General features: G+C 42.6%; 2 protein-coding genes and 1 pseudogene across 3 annotated transcripts; all 3 read left to right on the top strand.

Annotated features, from left to right (window-relative positions):
• The first annotated feature begins 34 nt into the window (after window positions 1–34).
• Window positions 35–3,982, top strand: LOC133901855 (protein TILLER ANGLE CONTROL 1). Of its 2 annotated transcripts, none has more exons than XM_062343390.1 (6): window positions 35–689; window positions 1,590–1,820; window positions 1,988–2,054; window positions 2,141–2,757; window positions 3,232–3,359; window positions 3,730–3,982. In XM_062343390.1, the coding sequence occupies exons 2-5, from the start codon at window positions 1,809–1,811 to the stop codon at window positions 3,313–3,315; spliced, it is 780 nt and encodes a 259-aa protein (XP_062199374.1). In that variant the 5' UTR covers window positions 35–689; window positions 1,590–1,808; the 3' UTR covers window positions 3,316–3,359; window positions 3,730–3,982. The 2 variants fall into 2 exon arrangements, with proteins under 2 accessions (XP_062199374.1, XP_062199373.1); XM_062343389.1 differs by having other exon boundaries at window positions 3,229–3,359.
• Window positions 3,983–13,930: 9,948 nt separating this feature from the next.
• LOC133902238 (probable 6-phosphogluconolactonase 4, chloroplastic) lies at window positions 13,931–16,210 on the top strand (annotated as a pseudogene).
• A 3,464-nt stretch (window positions 16,211–19,674) lies between these two features.
• On the top strand, window positions 19,675–24,677 carry LOC133901366 (rab GTPase-activating protein 22-like). Its single transcript, XM_062342723.1, has 5 exons — window positions 19,675–20,166; window positions 21,311–21,446; window positions 21,614–21,663; window positions 22,699–22,752; window positions 23,098–24,677. Exons 1-5 carry the CDS (start codon window positions 19,943–19,945, stop codon window positions 24,335–24,337), a joined length of 1,704 nt encoding a protein of 567 aa, XP_062198707.1. The 5' UTR covers window positions 19,675–19,942; the 3' UTR covers window positions 24,338–24,677.
• Window positions 24,678–25,122: the final 445 nt, after the last annotated feature.

Below are 25,122 nucleotides of genomic sequence, written 5' to 3'. Positions count from 1 at the left end.
CTTCTTTCTTGAGTGTCTCTACTCTTTTTAAGGATTGGCATAGATAACTTGTCTGTTTGTGTTCATTTTGTATCATTGATGATCATCCCCGGTAATGCCTGTTTCACAATGGGTTTGATAGCAGCTTTAAATGAAATGCTGCACAGCCTGGTTTATCCTTCATTATGTAAAGAGAATTCGCTACTTCCTGTGATCATCTACTGTCTCTGTATTCTGATGTAGTCACGTGAGAGAAGCATTGTTTGATATCTTTATTCAGTGTGTTGTATCTGTCATCTACATTGATTAATGCTTACTGTACTGTGCTTGTCTATTAGTACTTTTCCATTCATTTCACAATTGTTGTGAAACAACTAACTGATGAACTGTTGTGTAACCTGACACAGTATTATTCTGGTCTCTCAGTGCCAAGCCGGATGGATCTGGGTGACATCATGCATTATAAATATGGGTCCGCAGAAAGGTTGCACTGTAGACAGATGGATGCAGAACAGACATTTTCACTCTTATGAGCCTCGGCGGCATGCACCTAGGGTTCTTATTTATCATCCATCAATGGTGCTGGACACGTGTGACCTGTAGGATCTTGCTGGCTTCGTGAAGAAGACACATAGGTCTCATCTCCATACTTAATATTAGTGGTGGGGATGGTGCAGGGAAAGTGCCTCATGAACCATCATCCGGACAAGGTTTGCTTCTCATATGCTCTTTTGTTATTATTTTGATGATATCCTGATCAACATAGTATTATCATCCTCATCCCCACTGCATTTGCTTAGCTTTGGAGTAAGCAGTCGCATGGGGTCTATCATAAGAACATCTTTGAATGCATTGTATGTGTGAAGCTAATCAGAGATGAGAGAAATATTTAAAACTACTTGCACATTTTCTTCTTGTTATTTAAGATCTAAAAACTAATTTTGTTATGAAGCTGATCCCTGAAGTTCTGCAAGCTGTTTAAGACAGTCATCTTTTAACATTTTTCTGAGATTTGCTACCGAAAACTTTTACCTCTACAAGCCTACAAATTGCATATCGGTGCCTCTGCCAGCTATTACTTGTTCATGTGCAACTGTAGCTGCCACTTGTCCGTGCCATCAGATGCCACAATAGTATGATGTGCCATCAGCTACTTATGCTGTTGCCGCCCTTTCAAGTGGCTAGTGCATTATATGCAGTTCATGAACATATCGTACAAAAAAAAAAAACAAGTGAAGGCATGTGCAGTTTACTGTTAAATGATAGAATCGGTGCAGCAGTACATCTTGGAAAGCTGGGATGATGAACATACGCCAACTCTTGACACCAGCTTAATCTGGAATTCATCAGCTGATAAAGACTATTCTTGGTCTAATCCTGTCTGCCACGAAAATACGCCTACTCATTCCATGCCATGGCTCTGAGATGACTACTTTGTTAGCAGTTTGCATGGTGTTAATCACCAATTAGGCATGATCCATTCTGTTGATGGGGCTGCTACATGCACATGCTGTGTGCCACATTTTGGTGGCTGATTGGCTGGAGTCTTTTTGAATCGTTCTCTTACTGTTGCGACTAATGAATCTCTGTCCTTTGATCACTTTGAACAGAATGTAGCATGGGAATCTCACAAGTTTGCATATCTACCTCAGTGAAAGAATTTACTTCAGTTGAGTCAGGCCAAGCCAGTTGCAACCAAAAGTCCATTCTTTTGTCTCCTGGACCATTCAATTATGGGACTAGTATCTTTATATAAAACCATGCCATGCTTTTGAGGGTCTGAGCTACTGTCTGCCATTCTGTTCTGATTTCAGATTGGTTCTAGAGAGATGGGTCTAAAGGTACTCGATTTAGCTCATGCTGATACACACTTTTTTGGTGTCTAATGTATGCTGCAGACTACATATCTTGCAGTTTTTATCTCTCAAGCCGTCTCGTGAGACTCAAGTCACTATTCTTGTATTAGTTGATATTGCTAATGATCTACATGTTCTTGTGACATTGCTAGGTGTTTAATTGGCTGAATCAAAAGATGCATTCTAATACCGAGTACTGGACGATCCATGGGAACAAAGGTAAGCATGTTAGGATACCTCTTTTTTATGTAATCATACATTTCTTTGTTGTTATTTTGTCAACTTTCCTTTCTGGAATGGAACAGCCATGGAGGAGAAGGAAGATTCTGTGCGTCGGAGTGTGGCTGAGAAGGACACTGAAGCCCTACTGCTCCGTGATGTTCTTCTTAACGGTATACTTGCAATTGGCACATTTGGTCACCACGTAGACTCCCTCTGTCCTGAGGCCTGCATTGAAGGTGGTGGTCTCATCATGGTTGAAGATAATTTGGAGGAAGAGAAATATGAAGAGGATAGGAATGATAAGGTCAAAGAAGACACATTGGCTACAGCACCAAGTGAACCATCACCTGTTGTTGAGCCTGTCAAGATGCATTCATCATCGATGAAAGAAGACAACTTCACGTGTTTTGTAAAAGAAGAAATCCTGATGCATGAGGTGGAAGATGGGGGTGTTGCCAATATCCAGGAACGACCACTTCTGATGGTAGAGAAGGTGGAGAAAGTAAGAACTACACTTGCTGATTTATTTGCTGCAGAAGCATTCTCATCAAGTGCTCCAGGGGAGACGAATTACCAGAATATCACCATTGCTGCTGGACCGTCCACTTCAAAGCCTACACCATGCATGGAAAAGATGCATCAGAAGAAACCAACAAAGCCAATACCAAAGCCACTGAAGGCTACAAGAAAATTAAGTCAGGTGTGGCTTTCTTCGCCCATGCCTTATACGTTTTGCATTTATGCTCATTTCGTAGAAACATTGATATGAATCTTTCTACTCCAATTGCCAACTTAATCAACATTGGATGGCAAGATGAAGTACTCCAGGTTCATCTGACATGAGAATCCTCATATGATCACACCCTATAGACATACATACTCAGTATCCAAAAAGAAAACATGCTCATGAGAAGAACTGTGTTACAGCCTTAAAAGTTGTGCCATATGTCCTGCACTTGTAAAGTTACATTAACTCTTCGTGATGAACCATCTCTTGCTATCCTGGAAGTAGTCCAAGTTTACTTGTCCCGTGGACGCTTTTCTCCGCATCACGGAGATGTTTTACTGAATGGCTAGCTTAAGCAAGCATGGTGTCTCTAGCCTATCTTTATAATGAACTATCACTTACCTTCCACACATTTGTTGGTTTTGCGTTCTCTGTGAAAATAAGAAGGTCATGAGGAAGATGTTAGGGAAGAAGATCCACCCAGAGCAGCTCAACGGGCGTAGCAATGCAGAGAGCCCTCTTACTGCATGATTCCTACTTGCCTAGTCTTGCGGACAAGTTTGCTTCTCTATCTGGTAATATGCTTCCTGGAGTTTATTTTTTCAGCTGCATTACGGTATCATTAGTAAAGGTTATATGCATTACGGTATCACTAGAATCCATCCTGTATTTTACTACAGGTCTGCAGTAGATAATAAATTGTTGGTAAGTGTATATTTGATTCTAGAATGTAGAGCCTTTACTTTTTTATATAGATAATAAGAGTCTTTTCATTTAACAATATGAAGCCTAGATTCTGGAGAATTCTGTAGCCTCTAAACTCTAAATGTGCATATTGGATCTTTGGGTGGTCATCAGACTGTAGGATTCGTAGGCAATGGTGTGGCACTCTCCTAACTTATGTTTGCACTTAGCTTTTTTAATAAGCCCTTTTTACCTTTGCAGGAGTCCTTGGATACCTATGCTTCGGATTCCTTGCCCGAGAGAAACATCCATGCGTTGCGTCGACAATGTTGAAGTACTGTTTTGTTGAGTGTTTCGTCGCCAGTGAAGAATATCTTCTACTTCTGTTTCCCTATATTGCATATACATTTGCATTGTGGTGGCTTGTAAAATGTCGTTCTCTGCGTACTGTCCGTGCCGCGTTGTCTCGTCGTCGTGGTAAAAGTAATAATAAACGTGTACTTATTCGTTTGCATGATCCCTTGCCCTTGGACGCATGGAGGTCGTGTCTGCATGCAGTCGTCCGTTCATCCGTGTCAGGTCGATGGCCATGTGTAAACGGGCCACGCTGGTTGCAGCACACACCTCATGTTCCTCCTCTGGAGCCAGCCCGAAACGGCAGCGACGCAGCGGCATGGCCACTGATCATTGCAAGCGGAAAAAGGCAGGCACCGGGGCGTGAATCTCTCGTCGTCTGCGCGCAGATGCATGTCGCGATGAGCAGAAGCAGACGAACCGAGTCGGAAGCGGCCGGTCGCCGCTATCGCGCGGAGCAGTGCTTCCCCATCAGTGCCCTGTCGTCGTTGCAGCTTCGCATTCGACCGGCGTCCTCATCATGCCGGTTCTGAATCTGAACCTAGTGCCTTTTGGTAAAGTAATTAGGTTCTCCGTCTCCGTCGGTGGCGTGGCTTTGCATCAGTGGCTACGGCGCCGTCTCTCGAAAGGATGTGGATCCAACGTATAGTTTCTTGCTGCAATCTATCTATTATATTATTACTAGTATAATATTCGTGGGTTATAACAGTATTCATGTTTTGAACGTATATCCAACTATTACCAATGCATGTCCAACTATTACCTTAATAAATATGTTTCGAACATATATCTTACTATTACGATAGCATATCACTCGAAAAAAAATTATAATGTGTAAATATACTTTAATAAAAAATAACATGCATCATAGCGATATTCTCAATTGTCTGTTCTAGAGTTCATATACATCATAGGTTCACACAACATCAATATTGTAGCAAATAGCCTTCAAAATGATGTCATATGGAATACTTCAGCCTCTATTAGGCAATCATCGATGCTATCATCAGCCTCGATAAGACTTCTTTTCGCAACAACTTCTAAAATGGCAGGGTATACACCACCATCCACAGCCTTTAGATACTCATATGAAAAAACATCTGCCATATGATTTAATAACACCTTTAAGTAGTATCTTTCTCCCTCCACAAGATGTGCTGAGATGATTCTCCTAAATTACATGTTCCAGAAATTCCCTATGTAGTACTCTTCATGCCACAGGAAGTTCCGATTCACCTTAAAATACCTGATCAATAGGGTTTCCGAGGCGCCTTGTTGGTTCAAAACTCGACGTACGTCTGTGTTCTCTTGGTAAGACACGAGATGCATGTTCAGGAGATGAAGTTGCAGTTGCAGCACGGGAAATGTCGAGGTGTAGAATGTACAGCCGGTTGCGCCTGCGACGAACTTTGGCGAGGAGGCGGCGTTGGCGGTCCCAGATCCGCAAGATGCCATCCTCAATCAGCACTTTGGAGCCGCCCTCGTCCAGTTGGCCCATGCTGATGATGTTGTTCTTCAGCCGTGGGATGAAGTAGACACCGGAGAGCGTCTTGTGCTCTCCGTTCTTCCCGGTGAACAGGATGGTGTTATAGTTGCAGATATCGACCACCGAGCCATCTCCGAAACGGACGGAGCCCACCACACCTCATCGAGCTTCGCGAAGACATCGTGGTGACCCGTCATGTGATTGGTGGCACCAATGTCAAAGTACCAGCCCTCCAAGTGGCCGCCGTCATCGCTGGCATCAAGGTGGACTTGCGCGCACGACTCTTCGAGGTGGACGTGGCTTGGCAATGGATCCTGCGCATCACTGAGAGCGCACACATGTGCCATCAAGAGCAGTCCTTGGCCCGGTGGCCATAGTGGCCGCAATTGCGACACTTGTCGTGGGAGAGATCGTGCGCGACCTCCTTACCATTGGAGCCGTTGCCTCCCCCTTTCTTTCGCGGTGCACGCGCACAGCAATAGGCATTGCCGCTGCCTGAGGACCCTTCGCTCTGCTTCCGCTCCTTCATGCGCGCGAGCCATTGCCCCTCGGTGAGGATGAGCTTTCCGCCGACAACAGGGGATTCTTCCTCCACTGCTTTTCGCCTCCCAATCACTTCCTCCTGCATGAGCGTCGAGAGATCGAGAAGAGTCTCAATGGACAGAGCAATCTGCGAAATTTTTTTGGGGCAACATGCAGATATTTTTCTATCACCTTCTGTTCTTCAATTGTTTCTCCGAGCGTGGTGAAGTTGGTGACAAGGCCGGAGAGACGCATCGCAAAATCGTCGATCTTCTCCCCGCCGCGGAACGTGATTGTTGCCGACGCGCATTCCTTCCACAACTATTGCACCGAGGCCTTGAAGACGTGATTGTCATCGACGCGTATTGATTTGATAGCATCACAGGCTTGCTTGGCGCTCATTTTGACAGCGGGAAAGGGGCGTAAAAAGCCCAAAATCTAGTGCCCGAGAAAGAGGGAATGGCATTGAGTCTTCATCCTTGGAAGAAGACGGGAGTGGGACGAACAGAGCGTGCCGATCATTTCCTGGGCACGGTGCGGAGGGTGGCCTCCAGCGTCATGCGATCTTCCTGGAAATCCGCATCGCTAAACTACACTGCATCCCAAAGGCAACGAGCTTACAACATAACCTTCATGAGCAAGCTCCAGTCGGCATAGTTGCTCCATGTGAGGATCGGGTACGACGCGTCGCCAACCTCCTTGACCACATGTTGGATGACCATATCGCGTCCATCGACGTCTAAAGTATCTAGGCCCCTATTTTATGTTTTGGTAATTAATGACAATAAGAAATTTATAGACTAATATGTTTATTTGAGTTATAAAAATGTTAGTCACAAAGGTGTTGCGAAGCTAGAAGAAGTATGTATGAAAAATATGAAAATGGCTAGCTCAAAGCAAAGGTATAATTGTAGGGTATTTTCTTTTACCGGTCAAAGAAGATTAGGGAAGAAAATTGATCAGATTGATAGGATAAGTGTCGTACTATTAAGAGGAGTTGATGTGAATTTACTTGAGACATCTAAAGTACTGCAATTACTCAAACTTGTATTTCATATAGAGTGAGAAATTTAGTTTGAGAGAAACCAAACAAAGTAGACCTTTTAGTATTTCTGAGTTGTGGCGGTCTGACCGCCGGAACGGCTGGTCTGACCGTTGTATACAAAAAAGTTGTATAGCCATTGAACGACTGGTGGTCTGACCGCCAGTGTCGCAAAAGTGTCAAATCAATAGAAACGGTTATATTTTGGAGTGTGACCTATATATAGTCACTTGGCTGGTTCAAGGGAGCGAGCAAGCACTTCACTACAACTCATTTGAGCTCTTGCCTTCCTCCTCTCCCTTTCTTGGCTTAGTAGTTACATTTTTTAGAGTGTGAGAACATCTAGTGCATAACTTTGAAGAGTTTTAGCATTGAGACACTGGTGATTTTTTAAGCAAGCGTCATCGACTTGTTACTCTTGGAGGTTGCCGCCTCCTAGACGGTTTGGAGGTTGTTGCGCCGTTGAGTTCTTCAAAGAAGATTGTGAAGGAGCCACGATGATGATTGTGAGAGACTTTGAGCACGCCTTGCCGGAGAAGCAAAATGCTACCCTAGTGGAATCGAGGTATTGAGTAATTCTTGTTCTATTCCGGTTTAAGATCAAATTACTCGGTGTGAGCCCTTTCTCGTGTGAAAATTGGATACTTGATAAAGAAGCGGTTAGAAGCTTGAACTCACCTCAACGTGGATTAGAGGTGATCAGCAAATCACCGATACCACGAGATAAATTTCGTGTGTCATCCTTTGAACTATTTACTTTCATGCAATTTACTTTATGCAATTTATCTTCCTAGATAGAAATTGTTGCATGTCACTCTAGGATTGCAAACCTTGACATAGCTCTTAGTTGTTTTCATATTGCTCTAGTGATTTTTAGTTTGTTTCAACAAGTTTGGTTGATCGCTTAGCAATTAGTTTTAAAACTGCCTATTCACCCCTCTCTAGTTGGTATCCTAGATCCTACAATGTCTTGGTCTCACAATCGTCATGGCGGCGGCGATGGGGAGCAACTGCGGTTGAAGCGCCGACTGGGACTCAGAGCCGCACCACTCGTAGGAGTCGACATCACCGGGATTGATCAACCCTAGCTCTGGTATCAATTATTGGATTTGATCATGCGAGAGGTGGGTTGAAAGAACACATGCGAGCACAGACTGGGCACAGAAGTTTTCTTACTGCTAAAAACTTTTCATGGATTTAGAAGCTCTAAAAGCTTTTCTCATTACAACCAGGGGTCAACCCAATATATATAGGCATGAAACCGACCTACTTTTACTATAGTAATCGATATACTTTTCGCTACAATAACCGATGTACTGTTGCAGCAGTAACTGACATAGCAAACAGATTAAACTAACACAAACCGGCACACAAGGATTAACTAACAAGTGATAGAGAATTGCAGGCTGTGAAGTATACATTAAAACATGATCAGGTTATTTATAGAAGGAATTTAGAAAACTGAGTTATAAATACATGGTCTATCTCTGACAACTATATGTGTGCCATTAATATTCTTAGTTGCAAAATCATGTATGGTGCCGATCTCAAAGAAAGCTAAATGGTAAGGGGGGTTTACCCGCATAGTGCCCGAAACAATGGTGTTGACCAGCATCCCGTAGATACAGAAATCACAGGAGATCTGGATTAAAAAGATTAAGTAGAAATAAAATATGAATAAAGGTGTACAGGAAGTTTAACCTTGAACAATCTAAATGCTTACCTCGAAATATGAACGAAGATGGAAAGAGATTAGCTTATTCCCAAGGCTGTCTATACTATCTTCCTAACTCTATATACGTCATGGAGAACATCGCTACTTATTGAAGAACAATGTCAAAGGACAATTTTTTATTCGTTGATTGTTAAAACTTAAAATAAGGTCCAAACAAAGGGAAAATAGGTCTTGTAGCAATGTAGCTAAAAAAGGAGGCAGCTCCAGAAACATGGTCAAATAGATAGCAAGGATACAATCAACTAACAATGTTTTAGCATACCACGTTTTTTCTGTAACCAATTTGGTGTAATGCAGCTAATGGTTATACACCAAATTACAGCAATAGGCAATGTATGGAATGATTAAATCTAAAAGTCAATCAGAAGCATGTACCATGCTTACATTAACTCAAAGATTGGCCAACAAACCATGAAGGTGGCACAACAGTGCTCTGATGGCGTTCCCTGCAAGGATTATCATGGTTCAATGACAGTATAAATTATCTCAAGCACTCAATTGACCAAAATAGCTTTACTTTGGTTCATTTAGCATTTCATTGCATCATTTCCCCCTCTAATTCAGCATAAGGCTTTACACAATGCTAGTAAGCTTCTATCATACTAGTAAGGTAAAGGATCACAAATAACAATGCTAATACTTGACGTGAAATATCACTTTAGACTTCTATCCTTTTTTGCACACTGAAGCTAGTAAGCTTGATAGACCCTTCAAGCAGCTGAAGAACTAACTTGCTAGTTTTTTTTCTTAAACATGTAGGTGAACTGTGTGTCATTGTATTAAAAGTAAGAGATAAGTTGATTACAACGGTGAGAGTACCTGCATAAAAAACAAAATAAAAGACAACTTGCTAGTTAAACCTTGGCCAAATAGAATAGTGATAGCATCTTGATTGCTAACACATGCAAATGACCATAATTGCTGCCATGGACCAAAATTGGCATGCATATCATACTGGTAATTGGAATATAAAACTATAGCTCCAAAAGAATGACAACGCAACAGCAAAATTGCTGGACCTGCAAAGCCGCTGCCTTAAGCGTAGGCAGTGGCGTACCAAGCAAAACCCTATTAGGAAGCAACAAAGCATCACGTTGTTTGCATTCACACGATCGACCACTACCACACCACAGATGGACGTAGAGCAGGGGAAGCATGCGACGACTCGAGCATGCAGTGATGGAGGATAGGCCAGGCCAACTTGCGCCGTGGCCCTGCAACCTTTTTGAAAAAAAAGCATCGGGTATGTAGCCTAATTTTGTTTAGGCTAGAGCTTATTTGACCCTAGCTACCTGCCAGTTAAGAACAAATGCTGCTAGGTACATAACAAGATATAAAATGGCTTTCTTGTCAGTAGCTTGCTAGTACATATTGAGAATCAAATTGTAGGTAAGTCATAATGAAAGACTTCAAAGATGAAAAGTGTTAAAGAGTTTATCTGTCGTGGCTATCAATATGAGACTATGGCTGCCTGTAACTTTTGTATATATATACAATACTACTTTTTAGAGTTGTTTCTAGATACTATAATGTATAAATCTCACTTAAATATATATTTTAAACCAAGTATGGAAAATATCAATGTATTAATCTTTGATGGCTATAAATTATATGCCATATATTAGTTCAATGGTTTAGCACTTGAATCATTTTTAAATTTATTTTGTTATTTAGCCTCCTTGAAATTTTGGTCAAGCTCATCGCCGCGAGCATGCCCACAAATGAGAGATGGATACGGGGAAGGGGCAGTGGGAGAAGCATGTTGTCAGATCCTGGAAATCAGAATCGACAACAATCAAGAATTGGACCAATTCAGCCTGATCTCCATCGTGTGGGTAGGATTTGGCGAAAAACTGATAACCCTAAGATATTGGATGGTCGTGGAGGAGCAATGGGCTTTTGCGGATTCCTCATAAGGCCCGGCTCTACGGCTTGTGCGGCTGCTGGCCTCGTTGACGTGAGCGCGCGTATGAGTGGGGGCGAGGAGTGGAAGAGATGCGGCGAGCAACGAGGGAGAGGATGGATAACCTAACGAATGGGGGCGTGGAGGACGTGTGGTTGGAGGAGGAGGTGGGGGCAGTTTTGCGGGGGGGGGGGGGGTTGGTTGGAAAAGAGACATGCGTTGTTTTGTGGAAGTTTTTTCGGTTTTTTTATTTGGTGGAGTGGAATATAGGGAGCGGAGTTGGGGTGAGCACGACCAACTCGTGCTTATATTGTAGATATTTGAGTGTTAAAATGAGTCACTATATTCATTCTTAATGTTACAAAATTATCATGTTAATTAAAAAAATAATCTAAACCACTCATTGTTATGAACATCTAACTATCTAGATTAAACAAAAGAGTCAATATCAAATTTGATTAATATATAGCTAAATTCGGAGTTAATTTTTTTGTAAAATTAGCAATTCGATTTCCATACAGTTTAGGAAGCAAAATATTTAAATAAAGAGTTAAAATAAAATAAAATAAATAATAAAAGAGACTAGTTTTTAATTAAAATATAGTGTGACAAAATATTATAGCGAGGTTAACTATTCTATTAGCGTAGTCATCTTGCTAGTTGTTTGATTGGTTAGTGTTTATTATTTATTTTTTTAAAGATCACGGCGAGCTAGAGCTCAAGCCGAGTATATATTAAAAAGAAGAAGGGAATTGACCTAATTTATAAAGGAAATCGGGTCCGAAAATCTTAACAAATGCACGGTTTTAGAGAGAAAATTCGGCACTTTATTCCAAGACAATAATACGATCTCAACTCAACAGACGACGCTAAAAAAAAGATAAAATAATATAGTGAGGTTAACTATTGTATTAACGAGTTAGTGTTTATTATTACAGTTGATTGTTGTCGTTATTACTGAACTTGGTTTGAGTTAGTGTTTATTATTACAGTTGATCGTTATTACTGAACTTGGTTTGAGCGCTTAGATCTTGATCGGATAATGAGAACAGTTCTCTGATGAGAGCAAGGAGCATACATTCAGTGTAAATTGTTGTGTTCCCTGCACTAACAGTAGTGACTGTAGATGACACGTATCCCTCACACAAAGACTAGGTAGCACTATATTTGAGCGTGATGGCTCTGTCCACTGTAATCTTTAGTGCTAAAGTATTGAAATCTATTGCAACTTAGTGTTGTCTGGGATAAGCTTTGGACACTAGTGTTATAGTACAGTCTATAATGGTTGCTTTAGGGGTGCTACTTGTAGGCTTCTGCTATCAAGTGAAGATTTTCACCGAATAGCTAATAGCGTGAACACTTGCCAAAGAATGGATAGAGCTAGGGCTAGGATAGGTCTCAATATGACCAGTCAGTCTCAATATGACCAGTCGGATCCATAAGGGGATAGGGGAAGCCCCTTGCTGGCTGGAAAGGAGGTGGAGGAGGGGATGAAGAAGAGAATGAAGGTAGAGGAGAAGAAGAAGGAAAAAAGAGGAGCTCCTACATTTTACAAATACATTCGTCGTTGAATCTTATAATAGAATTAGGGCGAGGCGATGTGCAATGAGGGTTATTGGTTGAGGGATTAGATAACAACAGTTGTGAGGCAAGCTTGGTTAGGCATGATGATAGGGGCAGCGACACGAGTTGGTGGGGTTAACATTTTGCGATGTTAGGTAAGTGTGTGGATTATTTATTTTTTGCATGAGAAAAGATAACCCAACTTATATCTGTTATTTTGGTTTGATCAGTTTTGCTGTTCGGTACTGTATCTAGAACGTTGGCTGCTGCTGCAATAGCGTTGTAGTGCAATTCGTAGCTTGCTGCGGCGCTGGAAAGTGGCATTGCTGCATCATCGTGCTCAAGAAAAGAAATTTGTATGGTAGCTTATAAATAAATTGGATGGATTTAAACTCGTGAAGACTTATATACAATTTTGTTGCGCGTGAAGCATTTTCCCCGTACTGATCGAAATAAATCTGTACAACCATATTTTAAGAACACAATATTTATTGAACTTAAAATAATGTTTTTAGTGAACTTATTTATCTTTTTTCTAGAAGGAGGGGAATACATTAATTTGTCAGCACGATACATCCCAGATTACATACAGAACCTTGAAAAAGTAAAAATTACATTAAAGTCCCTACATGTCTTCTTCTTTCTATCTAATGAGCTTTGCCGGTGAACCACTAGGGAGCACCGCAAACCAACAACTGGAACAAGCCTTCCTACCGAATCCAACAAGAAAGCCCCAACATTGGAACGCCGCAAAAGCCAACGCCCTGGAGTGACGGGGACACATCTAGAGTTGTGAAAGAAAATCGACCCATTCGTCGTCGCACATAGTAGAGGGAAGACATCGTTGTCGCCACCAGATTCGGAGCTGGAGGTCCCGGAGATAACCCCGCAGTCGCCGAAGACAAGTTCGACGACCCAGAAGCACAAGTCAACCAAAAGGGGGGGGGGGTCACACCTCCCCGATCACATAATCAACACAAACAGCAGCCACACCGCTACAAACCTGTCAAAGTCATCACAGGAAAGCACATCAACTACAACAGCTCTGTCATGGACAACCTTAACGAGCAAAAGCCAGACTTGCGTCACCACAGCGAACGACAGCATCTAAAACCCTACCCTTACCTACCAAAATCTACGGCTCATATAACTCTACTAGCTATATCCGGGCATCAATCCATCCGATCCCCTCCCACTCCAGCGCCTCGAAAGGCAGCCGGAGGCAAGGAGCCAGCAGAATCAACGCCGGATTGAAAATCGTATGTTGTTCGCTTTTCTGGTACTGTATTAGAGGAAGAGTACAGAGAGAGCCGAAGCTAGGTCTCTCTCGCTCTTTAGTGAACTTATTTATCTTTACTATATAAAACATATGTTGTTACTGTGTCACATCTTTACCTACTCTCCTTCTATTTAATAAAAACCTGCAAAGTTAGAATAATTTACCCATTTTTTTATCCATCTTCAGTTTTACCGTCTCGTTACCGATTATGGATATGAGATTTATTTTACTAATGAAAATAAATAAATAAATTAGAAGAAAAATTAGCGAATAATCTTCTCATCCTTTTTCGGACCCAATCTAAAATCAAACTACGTCATCACAATGTATTCGTTCGGCGGTGCTCCCATGATACATATACATTTCTATATAGATATTTTTATTGTAACACGCGAACATTAAAATTCTAGACGAACCGAAAATACCGAACAAAGAGCCATAAACTGTGAGGAACGACCCCCCTAGTTCAATGGAAAATGAAGAAAAGCCGTCCATCTCGATCTGAACGGCACAAAACATGGCACGCCTCTCCATCCACTTGTCACCTTTACCACTAACCCCACATCACACCCCTCTTATAACAAACCACCACCATGTCCGTCTCCGCCGCCGCCGCTGCCGTCTCCGCCTTCCTCCCACCCCTCGCTCGCCGCCGGCGTCTCGCGTCCCTGCGATCAGACCCCAACAAATCCGCTCCAAGCCCCGTCTCTTATCCTCCTTCTCACCGTCCCCCATTGTCCCCGCCTCGGCCATGGCCACAGATGTCGCCGCTCCCGCCGCCTCCGACGTAGGGTCGAAGAAGAATCTGCTCATCTTCGACACAGAGGAGGACCTCGCGGTTTCTCTGGCTAAGTACACCGCGGAACTGTCGGAGAAGTTCGCCGCCGAGAGGGGCGCCTTCACCGCCGTGCTCTCCGGCGGATCCCTCATCAAGGCGCTCAGGTACTTGGACGGTACCCCCACCCCCAAAGATCGCGTCTTTGTTGGTTTCCCCGAGTTTCTTGGATCACGTAAAGATCTCTCCTCGTCGTTGGTTTCGTAGGAAGCTGACGGAGCCGCCGTACCTGGAGTCGGTGGACTGGAGCAAGTGGCACGTCTTCTGGGTGGATGAGAGGGTCGTGCCCAAGGACCACGAGGATAGTAACTACAAGCTCGCATTGGATGGGTTCCTCTCTAAGGTATTCTCCGCAATTTCTTGACTAAATATTGTTCTTTCTGCAACTGTTGGTTGTACTCATTTACTGATTTACACCTTTCTAATTATCTGATCGGGTTATTGGAAGACATAGTCTTGTAGTTTATAACGATGGGGAGCTATGCAAGGAATAGGATTGTGCGACTGCGGATTACATAGAAAATCTATATTTCTGGAGATTGAGTTCATGGTCGTTAGTCCCTCAACAAAATATCAAGGTAGTTAGTCGTTATTTTAGGATCGAAAGAACTATTGGTGGTGGTTATTTAGCCTTACTTTGATACAAATACTTGGTGGTGGTTATTTAGCCTTACTGTGATATATTTTCAATAAATTGAGCTTTTATGCATCGTGAAAACTATTGCAAGCATTTGAAAGCGCATATGGTGTCCCTCCTATACATTTTGATGGAACTAGTGTCTCTCAGCCTATACTCAACGGAACTATTAAAATCCTGTGCAGCTTATATACTAAATTAAACTATAATATTTAAATCGGCATGGTATTTCGGTATCTAGGTTACAATGCTACTCAGAAATCATTTGCATGTATAGTTTCACTTCATACTTGTGTAAACTTCAGTTTCCGAATCATCAACACAAGTAATGTGCAGCATGGATATAGTAGAACTCAAACCAAACATACTATTATAGATTGCATGAAACAAATGTCTGGTACTCCCATACTCATCAAAATTTGGGTTTGCATATGGATTGCATGACTGTTTCGTGAAGATTTGTGTTTTCATCCTACTAATTCTGAAGCATCCTATTAAAATCTAGTGATACATTTTTTGCGACTAATTTTGTTGCAGTTGAAAAGACATAGCAGTAATTGGTGCTGTCTTCCAACTTTGTAGGTTCCAATTCCTACCGGGCAAGTTTATGCTATAAATGATGCTTTGTCAGCTGAGGGAGCTGCGGATAACTATGAAACTTGCTTGAAGCAGCTTGTTAAGAATGGCGTGATTGCAATGTCATCGGCAACTGGGTTTCCCAGGTTTGATCTCATGCTTCTGGGAATGGGTCCTGATGGCCACATTGCCTCTCTTTTCCCAGGTCACCCTCTTGTTAATGAGAACCAGAAGTGGGTCACCTACATCAAGGATTCTCCCAAGCCACCACCAGAGAGGATTACATTTACATTTCCAGTGATCAACTCATCTGCATATATTGCGATGGTGGTCACTGGAGCTGGGGAGGCTGGTGCGGTGCAGAAAGCACTTTCAGACAAGCAAACTTCATCTGATCTCCTGCCTGTTGAGATGGCTGTACTTCAAGATGGAGAATTCACTTGGTTCACTGACAAGGCAGCAGTGTCCATGTTGCAGAGCAAGTGAAGCCCATGGTGATCGATAAGCTTGAAGCCTTTTTATCTTAAATAAATGATCTAGGAGGGCATGCATAGATGCATTCCTCCTTCATGGATCACTTCTAAGGGAAACTTGAGCCCTTTATGTAGTATATAGTTCAGAGTAATGTGTTTCAAAGACTCCTCTGGTATCCAGCTTAGTAAATAACCTTTTTCTGAAACATTGCTCCACGAGTATTTAGTTTAGTACCTGTAACCGTGTTCAATTTTCCACAGTTGATTGTTATAGCTCCATGCTTCCATCAAAGAGGCAATGTTCGTTTAATTTTCTTACCATGCTTTTATGCTGTTACTGGCATGTCCCGGATTCCAATTATGTTTTTCAATGATCGTGCCAGTTTAAATATGAATCAGTGATCAGCTCCTCAGCATTCCCAGTGATTGATTCATCAGCATATCTTGTAATGGTGGTAACTGGAGCTGGGAAATCTATTACAGTCCATGATCTCCAGCAGTGGGGAACCCAATTTGACGCAGGCCGGGGGCTTTCGTCTTCAACAGAGAACCGAGGGCCTACATAGTTGCAGTTCAAGAAAAATGGAGGACCTGAGCCCTTGCGCAGTGCTCCTGTATTATTCGGACTTCAGAGTCAAATGTGTTTCTGACACTCCAGTTTTCAGTTGAGCGAAGAACATTTGTTGGGGCATCGCGCTGAAAATATTTACATCAGCTGTAGTAACTGCAGCTGTTAGCAGGAGCACTTAGTTTCTGCTGTCATATACCTCTCCATTCATGCTCCCATCTGGGGACAATGTGTACATTTCACTGCATTTGAACTAGTTCAGATAAGCAGTAGTGCTGCTCTTCTTGCTCTGCATAAGTTTCCTGACACACACTGGCATGAGATTGCAAGGGACTAGTTACTCTGCTAGGTTTAGAAATGCAGTCTTGCAAATGCTAGTCTGCAGAAGCCCTCCCTCGCCATCGCCCCCGTACGTCGCCGGCACGGCGCAACCGGAGGCCCCATATCTCGTCCCGCGCGCCCCCATTGACCAAACGAGGGCGGGGGATTGGCGACGCCGCTCACATCGGAGCGACGGAGCCGCCAGCGAATCGCGCGCTTCCGGTCCTTTCCGTAGCATCTCCTATGGAGCTTGCGCTCTGGACGGAAGGTGTGGCGGCCGTCGAGATGAGCTGTGGAGGAGGAGCCAAATAAACAGGAGGAAGAGGGCTTATTTGCCCAGGTCTACCCTCAACCAATCGAGGGCATTCCCTAGCAAACTAACAATAAACTAGAGAGCAACCAGATCCTTCTGCCTAACATAAGCCATGCATTTGTGTGTTGCTTGGCCTCTAGCACTTGACTGTTTATGATGCTCTAATCGCCTGGACCAAAAAAAATACTAGCATTTCGAGTCTTAGAGCATCTCCAATCAAATCCTTTTCTCACCCTCTATCCTATATTTGAAGAAAAAACGATGAAAATTGATCTCCAACCGACCCCTATCCGACCCCTTTATTTGAGGACCCCTCAAATCTCCTCCCTCACCCCTTACATTTAGGGGCTTCTTATCCAACCAAAATAGAGGTGATTCGAATATAGGGGGTCAAATATGAAAGGTCGGTTGGAACATGTTGAGAAATAAGAGATGAAATCTGGATAAGAAGTCCTTAAATAAAAGGGATAAGAGATCAAATATGAAGGCTTGATTAGAGATGCTCTTAAGCAGTTAATCGTAACAGCTGAGCTATGATACAAGCAAACCTGAGCAGCTCGACTCTCGTGTTCTCAGCCCAAATCTGCCCATCATTTTGGCGGTCCAACCAATGCAACGCGCGCATCCAGGATTCAGTGCACGGACACCGATGGGCCGGCCGCGCCAACCAGTTCGTCCATTGCATTTGCAGCCATGGTCCTCGTGCGTCGTCGCCACCTGCCGCCGCATATGCAAGCAAGCTCTGAATTCTGTAGCAGGACCACATGAGGGCATGAGAACGGAAAATTCTATTAGCTTTTGTGCACATGTGAGCTATTAAAATCGTTCATTTATATTGAGATTTATGTTAAGAAGTTAAATAAAAAATTATGATGTAGATAAGAAAATCAGATGAGAGATTAGCCATATGTGCGTAAGGACGTGCAGGATTGCATTTCCCCGGGCATGAGGCCGCTCACGACCTGCTCCAGCTTCTGCGATCCACACCACAGCAACCTGACCTAACCCAATTACCTAATCATTCCAGGTTCATGTGACTCTTTGTCAAGGCCTCTCATGAGCATGACAGAAAGAACATGGCCTAGAACGCAGGGCAGTCTACGTCTAAGATCTAACCATTTTAGTAGCAGCAAGCAGCATCGATATCGCCATCTTCTTTTCAGAAACTCAAAAATAATCACCCCTGCATCATGTTGTGGCCGGGGATTCTTCTGTTGGTTCGTATAAAACTGGAGGTCGCATGGCATGGTCGTCGGTGCAGGGGACACGTCGCTCATTGCGTGCCGTTGCTGCCGTTGGGATATCGGAAATTTGCCGGTTCTATCTGCAGCAAATGATGCGAGCTTGCGTGGGCTAATTGCTCGATTTGCAAGGAGATTAGCTTAAACATGGAAGAGATGTTGGTCATCTTTTTTCTCCATATATTTTGTAAGGCTGGGGAGAAAGAGAAAAGTAATTAAAGGTGTTGGTGAAAGAGGCGACCAGGGCAGAAAATGGAGTCGTTATAATCACCAAAACGACATGACATATTTGCTTTTCATCATAAGGTCTTGTGCTTTTGGTGCATGCTTTAGTGCCAAGGCAATCCATGTAGCACATTCCAGTTTTGCATGCGGGTGAACATTGCACATCAATCTTAACTTGAACAGATCACCCACATAATATGCTGCGTAATTACAAGTCTTCCATTTTGGATCAGGTAAAGTCCATGGAAAAACCGTAGCAATACCGATAATCATTTTGTAAGTCGTTCCGTAGTTTTTTTTTAAAAAAAAATTGGGCATCAATCATGAATGTGTATGGCCTATTCTTTGCTCGTTTCAGTGCAGTCTTTCTAGAACCGTGTTGATTCAAGAACCAACGACTCGTTCAAAGAGTCGGTCCACGACAAGTATTTCCGTTTTTCAAGAGCAAAATATTTTGATTGTGTGGAGCATAGGTGACCCATTGCAAGTTGAGAGTTTCCACGAGCTAAACGTGTCAGCTACAAAGTCAATCCGTCTCTGTTACGTCCATAGCTTGGTAACCTCACACTTCGTCTACACATTGTGCATAAGAAATGGTCAAGATATGGTTTTTTAGATAATGCGTCAGAATATGTCGAGAAATGACTTGGATTGCAGAAATTGTTGTGATCTTTTCTTCAACAAAATTCTCAAAATTAACTATATGGATTAGGTCGTACGAATACTTCGTCATAGGTCAATACTATGTATTACAGTTTCTTAGAAAATATAGGACGTTGGGTTTAAAATCGACGTATAAAAAAAAAGAAAACTAGTGAAATAAAATTCGCATATCAAGTGATTCAATTTCCTTCTTCAAAAACAGAGAAATGGATCCAATCGATCGGATAAACTTCACCAAATGTTGACCGTAAAAGCCTTCTAAAAAATCCTGGAAGGCAGTATTAAATGATGGAGCGTTGAGTGTCCTCCCAAGGGGTAGGTCTATCATCTATTGCCAATCACTGACGTGTGGACCCCAAAGCGCCCCGGTCAAGAAGGACCCCACATGGCAGGTCCGAACAGGTCCCGTTAACGCGCACGGCACCCACCCCACTCTCTCTCTCTCTCTCTCTCTCCCCCCCCCCCCCCCTTGCGGCTCTTGTTGGCGTCAGCCGCGTCGCATGCTCTCTCTCTCTACTCTCTCTCTTGTTTCCCTTTGCTAAAAGCTTAAAGCAAAAAACAAAAAAAACAAATCGGACAGTATTGTGACCACGCAGCGTTGGGGGCGTACGCCGGCGGGGGGAGATCCTTCGGTGACGGGGGATGGCGGCGGGGAGGAGGGGGCCGGGGGAGTGGTGGCGGTAGTGGCGGGCAGTGGTTGGGTGGGTGGGGGTTTGGGAGTAGGTGGGTGAGAGGGACATGAAGGCGCTGCGGCGATCCAGTACCTCGTCCTCGTCGTCGCCGACGGCCGCATCCTCCCCGCCGTTGTCGTCTTGGATCCACATCCGGTCGCTCCTCGTCGCAGCCGCGTCGTCGTCGTCCTCCTCCTCCTCGGCAGCGGGGAGCACGGTGGCCGTGGCGTCTGCTGTGGCGGCTGCCTCGTCTTCGTCCTCTCCGGCGTCGTCCTCGCCGCACTCGGATCGGTGGGTTTCCCCTTCGGATTGACGAAAAGCGGCGTCTTCAGTTCTTACATGAGGTTCATTCGGATTGACGAAAAGCGTCGTCCTCGCCGCACTTAGGAGTATTTTTTTTTTCCTCTTCAGTTCTTACATGAGGTTCATTCGGGTGCCGAGCTTGCTGTGATGTAATTGACGGTCTGAAGGCGGCTTAGCTGCTCAAGTTAGGGTGTTTACATGCATCGATCTAGTAAATGCTTAGATTGCAGTTTAGAGTATGCAATACGTGGAGTAGCGGCTTGGCCTAGGTGTGTGCGCACTTGTGCACATGCGCGAATGGATTCTGCCGTCAATTGATTGCCGCTACCATGAATTTGTAAGTGCAGTGTCTTTGTTTGCAGCTGAATGCTGAATGACAGGATGCCTCCTTTCTTGTTTCAGTATCTAAATGAAGATCTCAAGGGCTCTACTTCTATTTTATTGGCAGATATAGTAGTCAATTACAGCTTATGCAATTGCCTCAAGGATTAGTTCACGGTGTGATGTGGTTTGCTGATTTGATCAACAGGCTACTTCTAGTAAACCAACTAGGTTACCAGGTTTTAAAAATTGCTTCAAGTCTGTGCTTATGCTCTTACGAAGTTCTGTGGAACAGTAGGCATTATTTACCCCTGATGACACCAGATATATTCTTGGGCTTGAATGTAGATGTTAGACTTGCATGTTATATGTAATCTGACTATGTTCGGCTAACATATCTGAAATTAGTTCGTGCAGTGGACAATAAAACCATCACAAGCATTGCCCAGTTATTGTATAAGTTATAACGATATATTTTTTCGGCAATGCAACTGGATGAACTTATTTCCATATTAAGTTTATTTGATAAACTGATCAGATTCATTTTTTTTTCCTTTTTTGTGATTTAATCTCTTTCTTACATATGTTGTATTGAGTTTAGTCTTGTGTGTTCGAATATTGTTTAAAGGGGCATTAATGAGGACTTGAGCTTTAGATGGACCAGTGGATGTAGTATGTGCATCATGACACTTAAGCATGTTATTGTATAATTAGCTTGTCAGCGGGGTGTGCTGACTCTATTTATTGTCAGCCCCATGTCTGTCTGGTTATGCCATTTGCTGAAAAAAAAAATTGCCCTGTATGTTTACAGGGGTGGTATTAAATCTCCATGGTCTCGAAGGAAAAGAAAAAAGGCACTTTCTCGTGAACAGTGGGACAGTCTGTTTTCGGCAAATGGGAAGCTTCTTGATGGAGGAAAGAAGTTTCTCAAGAAAGTTCGCAGTGGGGTAAGTTATTTATTTTCCATCCATGTCATCCGGATATATGTAACATCTTACTTGTCTATTAATTGTTTCTAGTACAAGATATAGATATTTGTACTAATACTGAAATACTTTGCATCTTACATTCTAATTAAAATACTGACATAAATGTCCCTCTTTTATTGGATCAGGGTATTGAACCAGGTATTAGGGCTGAAGTTTGGCCCTTCCTACTAGGAATGTGAGGTTCTTGATCTCTTTTATCCATTTAGTAATTTATATCTGCCCATATCTTTGTCCAGGTTTAACGTTACATCTATGCGCGTTGATACTCTCCAAAGCATCTTAAAAAAATATTGAATTCAGATTCAGCCCCATGAATTTGCAGCGGGCAGCTGATTATTGGCCTAGAGCCGACTCCCTCTTTTTGTCCAAATTTGAACCCAGGATAATTAATAACTGCATTCTATGAACTGATGTCAATTTGGTTTTATGGGTACTCAATATATTACTAGTTCGTGCCAAACAAATGATATCTATTTATAGTTTTTAACCAGCTGGTATCTATTTATAGTTTTTAACTAGATCAATCTTGAAATTTCAATTTTATATAAATAGATTTTCCCGAAACCAATTTATATAAAGAAATTTAAAGGTGATACTTTGTGGCAGCCTTTTTTTGGTAGAAACCCGTAAAGGTTTAAAACCTGTCTTCATTACTTTCCTGTTAAGAAATATAACTCTATGCGATGTTATTGAATGTATGCTTACTATCTTGCTTTTGTTAATGTGTTTGCATTGTGCATCTGCATGGGTAAGTGGCATTTGTGTGTATGACATGCCTACAGTGGCTGCTGCTGTGACCAAAACTCTTACCTTTATCATTGGAAAGCTAGGCATTTTGTAGTGTTCATATTAAGAATATGGCTTATTATCTAGTCAAACTGGAGTATGGGGCATTCAGTCATATTTAAGTTTTGTATTAACTGATATTGTGAAAATATATGTTACTCTGCTGGCGCCATATCTAGAATATGAGTAATCTATCTTGTAAGAATGTGATGTTGCAAGATAGCCTCAATTTGTGGCTGATGGAAGATTCTGTAAATGCTATAAATATCAACATATCATGCATTGAGTATTCTCAGCACAGTATGGTGTCTAGTCCCTTCAACTTCTTTTCATCTAGAGGAAAGGTTTTTGCTTGTATGTTTATAATATTATGCTTGGTGACTTCATATCCTCGGAGATTGACCTTGTCGGATACTGTCTGCAGCTATGATTTGAATAGCTCTGAAGAGGATAGGAATACTGTCAAGCTCAAGAAAAGGTAACATATTCATCACTGTAAAGCCTTTTTTCTTTGGTGTTAATGAATACTTGCTTTATAGATGTATTTGAAGGCCTGGTTTGCATTAAAAGTATACATTTGGCTTAATGCACCATGTTTCCATGAATTAAGACTTAAATGGATATCATGTTGCACTTTACAAGCGTGCATTAACGTATTAACTTTTTACTCCCCTTACTAGTTTTGGTAAAGGATGACATTGTAATTTTAAGAGAATAGCACTAGGTTATCCTAATGCCATTGATGTCCTATCTAATCTGTTAATAAGTAACTTTTTCTGAGGTGATCTGTTATTAATTATGGATGGACACGGCTTTGGTACAGGAAAGAGTATGAAAAGCTGAGGCGGCAGTGCCAACAAATTCTGAATGGCTACAAGGGAAATGGATTAAAGGCGATAACTGAAGTTAATAATGAGGAGTGTTCTGGTTTAGAGGGTACTGCTGAAGGATCAGAATCTCCTTTTTTCGAAGGTGCCAATGTTGTAAGTGCTTCTGTGTCACTTGAGGAGCTAAAACCTGAACACAGCGAGGCTGAGCAACCTGAGGACACACCCTATATTGTCGTAGAATGTATGGAGGAAGACGCAAATGAGTTAACTTATGCAGATCCATGCATAGCAGAGTCAGAATCTTCTGACTCTGAATCATCTGATGAGGATGACCCTGGAAGGATATCTATGTATGGTGAGGAGAATTGTGATCCAGATCCTAAATTTACTAGGAGCACTTCATTCAAGGTGGATTTTTTTAGGTCTAGCAGAACCTCAGAGGACTTTGCCACATGGCAGCGCATCATAAGGTTGGATGCTATCCGGTCCAACACTGAATGGATTATGTTCTCCCGTGACCAGGCTGAAGTTTCCAAAGAGAGAGCATTGCAGTGTGCAGCATCTGTTGGGTTGAAAGATTATGATCACTTAGAGCCCTGTATGATTTATCATGCCACTCGATTAGTTGGACTGCTTGAAGCATATGCAGTCTACGACCCAGAGATCGGCTACTGCCAAGGTATGAGTGATCTCTTATCACCTATAATTGCAGTGATGGAGGATGATGATGAAGCATTTTGGTGCTTTGTGGGTTTCATGCGGAAAGCAAGACACAATTTCAGGCTTGATGAGGTTGGAATACGAAGGCAGTTGAAGATTGTCTCTCAGATTATCAAACGTAAAGACTCGCACCTGTATAGGCATCTGCAGAAGTTGCAGGCTGAGGACTGTTTCTTTGTGTACAGAATGGTGGTGGTTCTCTTCAGGAGGGAGCTCACTTTTGAGCAGACAGTGTGTCTGTGGGAGGTTATGTGGGCTGATCAAGCAGCCATACGAGCCGGGATTGGGAGGTCCACCTGGGGAAGAATAAGGCTGCGTGCTCCGCCAACCGACAACTTGTTGCTTTATGCCATCGCTGCGTGTGTCCTGCAGAGGAGGAAGCTAATAATCGAAAAGTATAGTAGCATGGACGAGATATTGCGAGAGTGCAATAGCATGGCTGGGCAGCTAGACGTCTGGAGGCTACTAGATGATGCACATGACCTGGTTGTTAACCTTCATGATAAAATTTGATGTGGGGTAAGTGCTGTTCTTTGTTTTCGCGGCAGAACAGATGTAGACCTCAACAAGAAATTTTGAGGTATCTTTACTGCCTGTTGAAAGTATTCTATTATCTGCTATTCGTTCCTGGCACAGAACCCACTTCTAGGTATGGAGAATGTTATAACTTAGAGCGAGGACTTGAGTGTCCTCGCAAAGAAAAAGCTGAAATACTGTTTGGTGTTACTGAGGCACTGTAAACTATTCATTGTTTAACCTGTTATAGGTAAAAACAGAATTTCCATGGATGGCAGTTCATCCATTTTATGCATCAATGCTCAAGCTAACGAGTAGAAATGTGCATGGTCGTATAGTTCATTGATGTAAGAATTTTGTTCGCATTCCATGCTTCAAAATGCTCTCGTATGTTTGGCTGGTGGTCGAATTTGCCCGACCAACATCACCAAAATTTGTCATCAAATCGGTTGCGCCAAAGAAATGAACTACAAAACCACTAGCGGGAGGACATCGCCAAAATTTAACAAACCAAGTTTGGACCAAAATTGTTTAAACTCACTAAATTTTGGAAAGACGAACTGTTCATCCATTAAGGTCTAGATATTATAGGGTCTTGTCACCTAGATGATATTTGCACCTGGTCTATTAGATAAAAAAATCCATTAAGGTCTAGATATTATAGGGTCTTGTCACCTAGATGATATTTGCACCTGGTCTATTAGATTCCCCAATGGCCTGATCTGCTTTTCTTTTGGTGCAAACTTGCACGCGTGTTTTTTTTATTTTTTTCGAAGACAAAC

This window comes from Phragmites australis, chromosome 20 (assembly GCF_958298935.1).
Source record: "Phragmites australis chromosome 20, lpPhrAust1.1, whole genome shotgun sequence".
Classification (NCBI taxonomy): domain Eukaryota; kingdom Viridiplantae; phylum Streptophyta; class Magnoliopsida; order Poales; family Poaceae; genus Phragmites; species Phragmites australis.
Note: the sequence above shows the minus strand (reverse complement) of the source record. Positions and strands in the feature narration are given on the sequence as shown.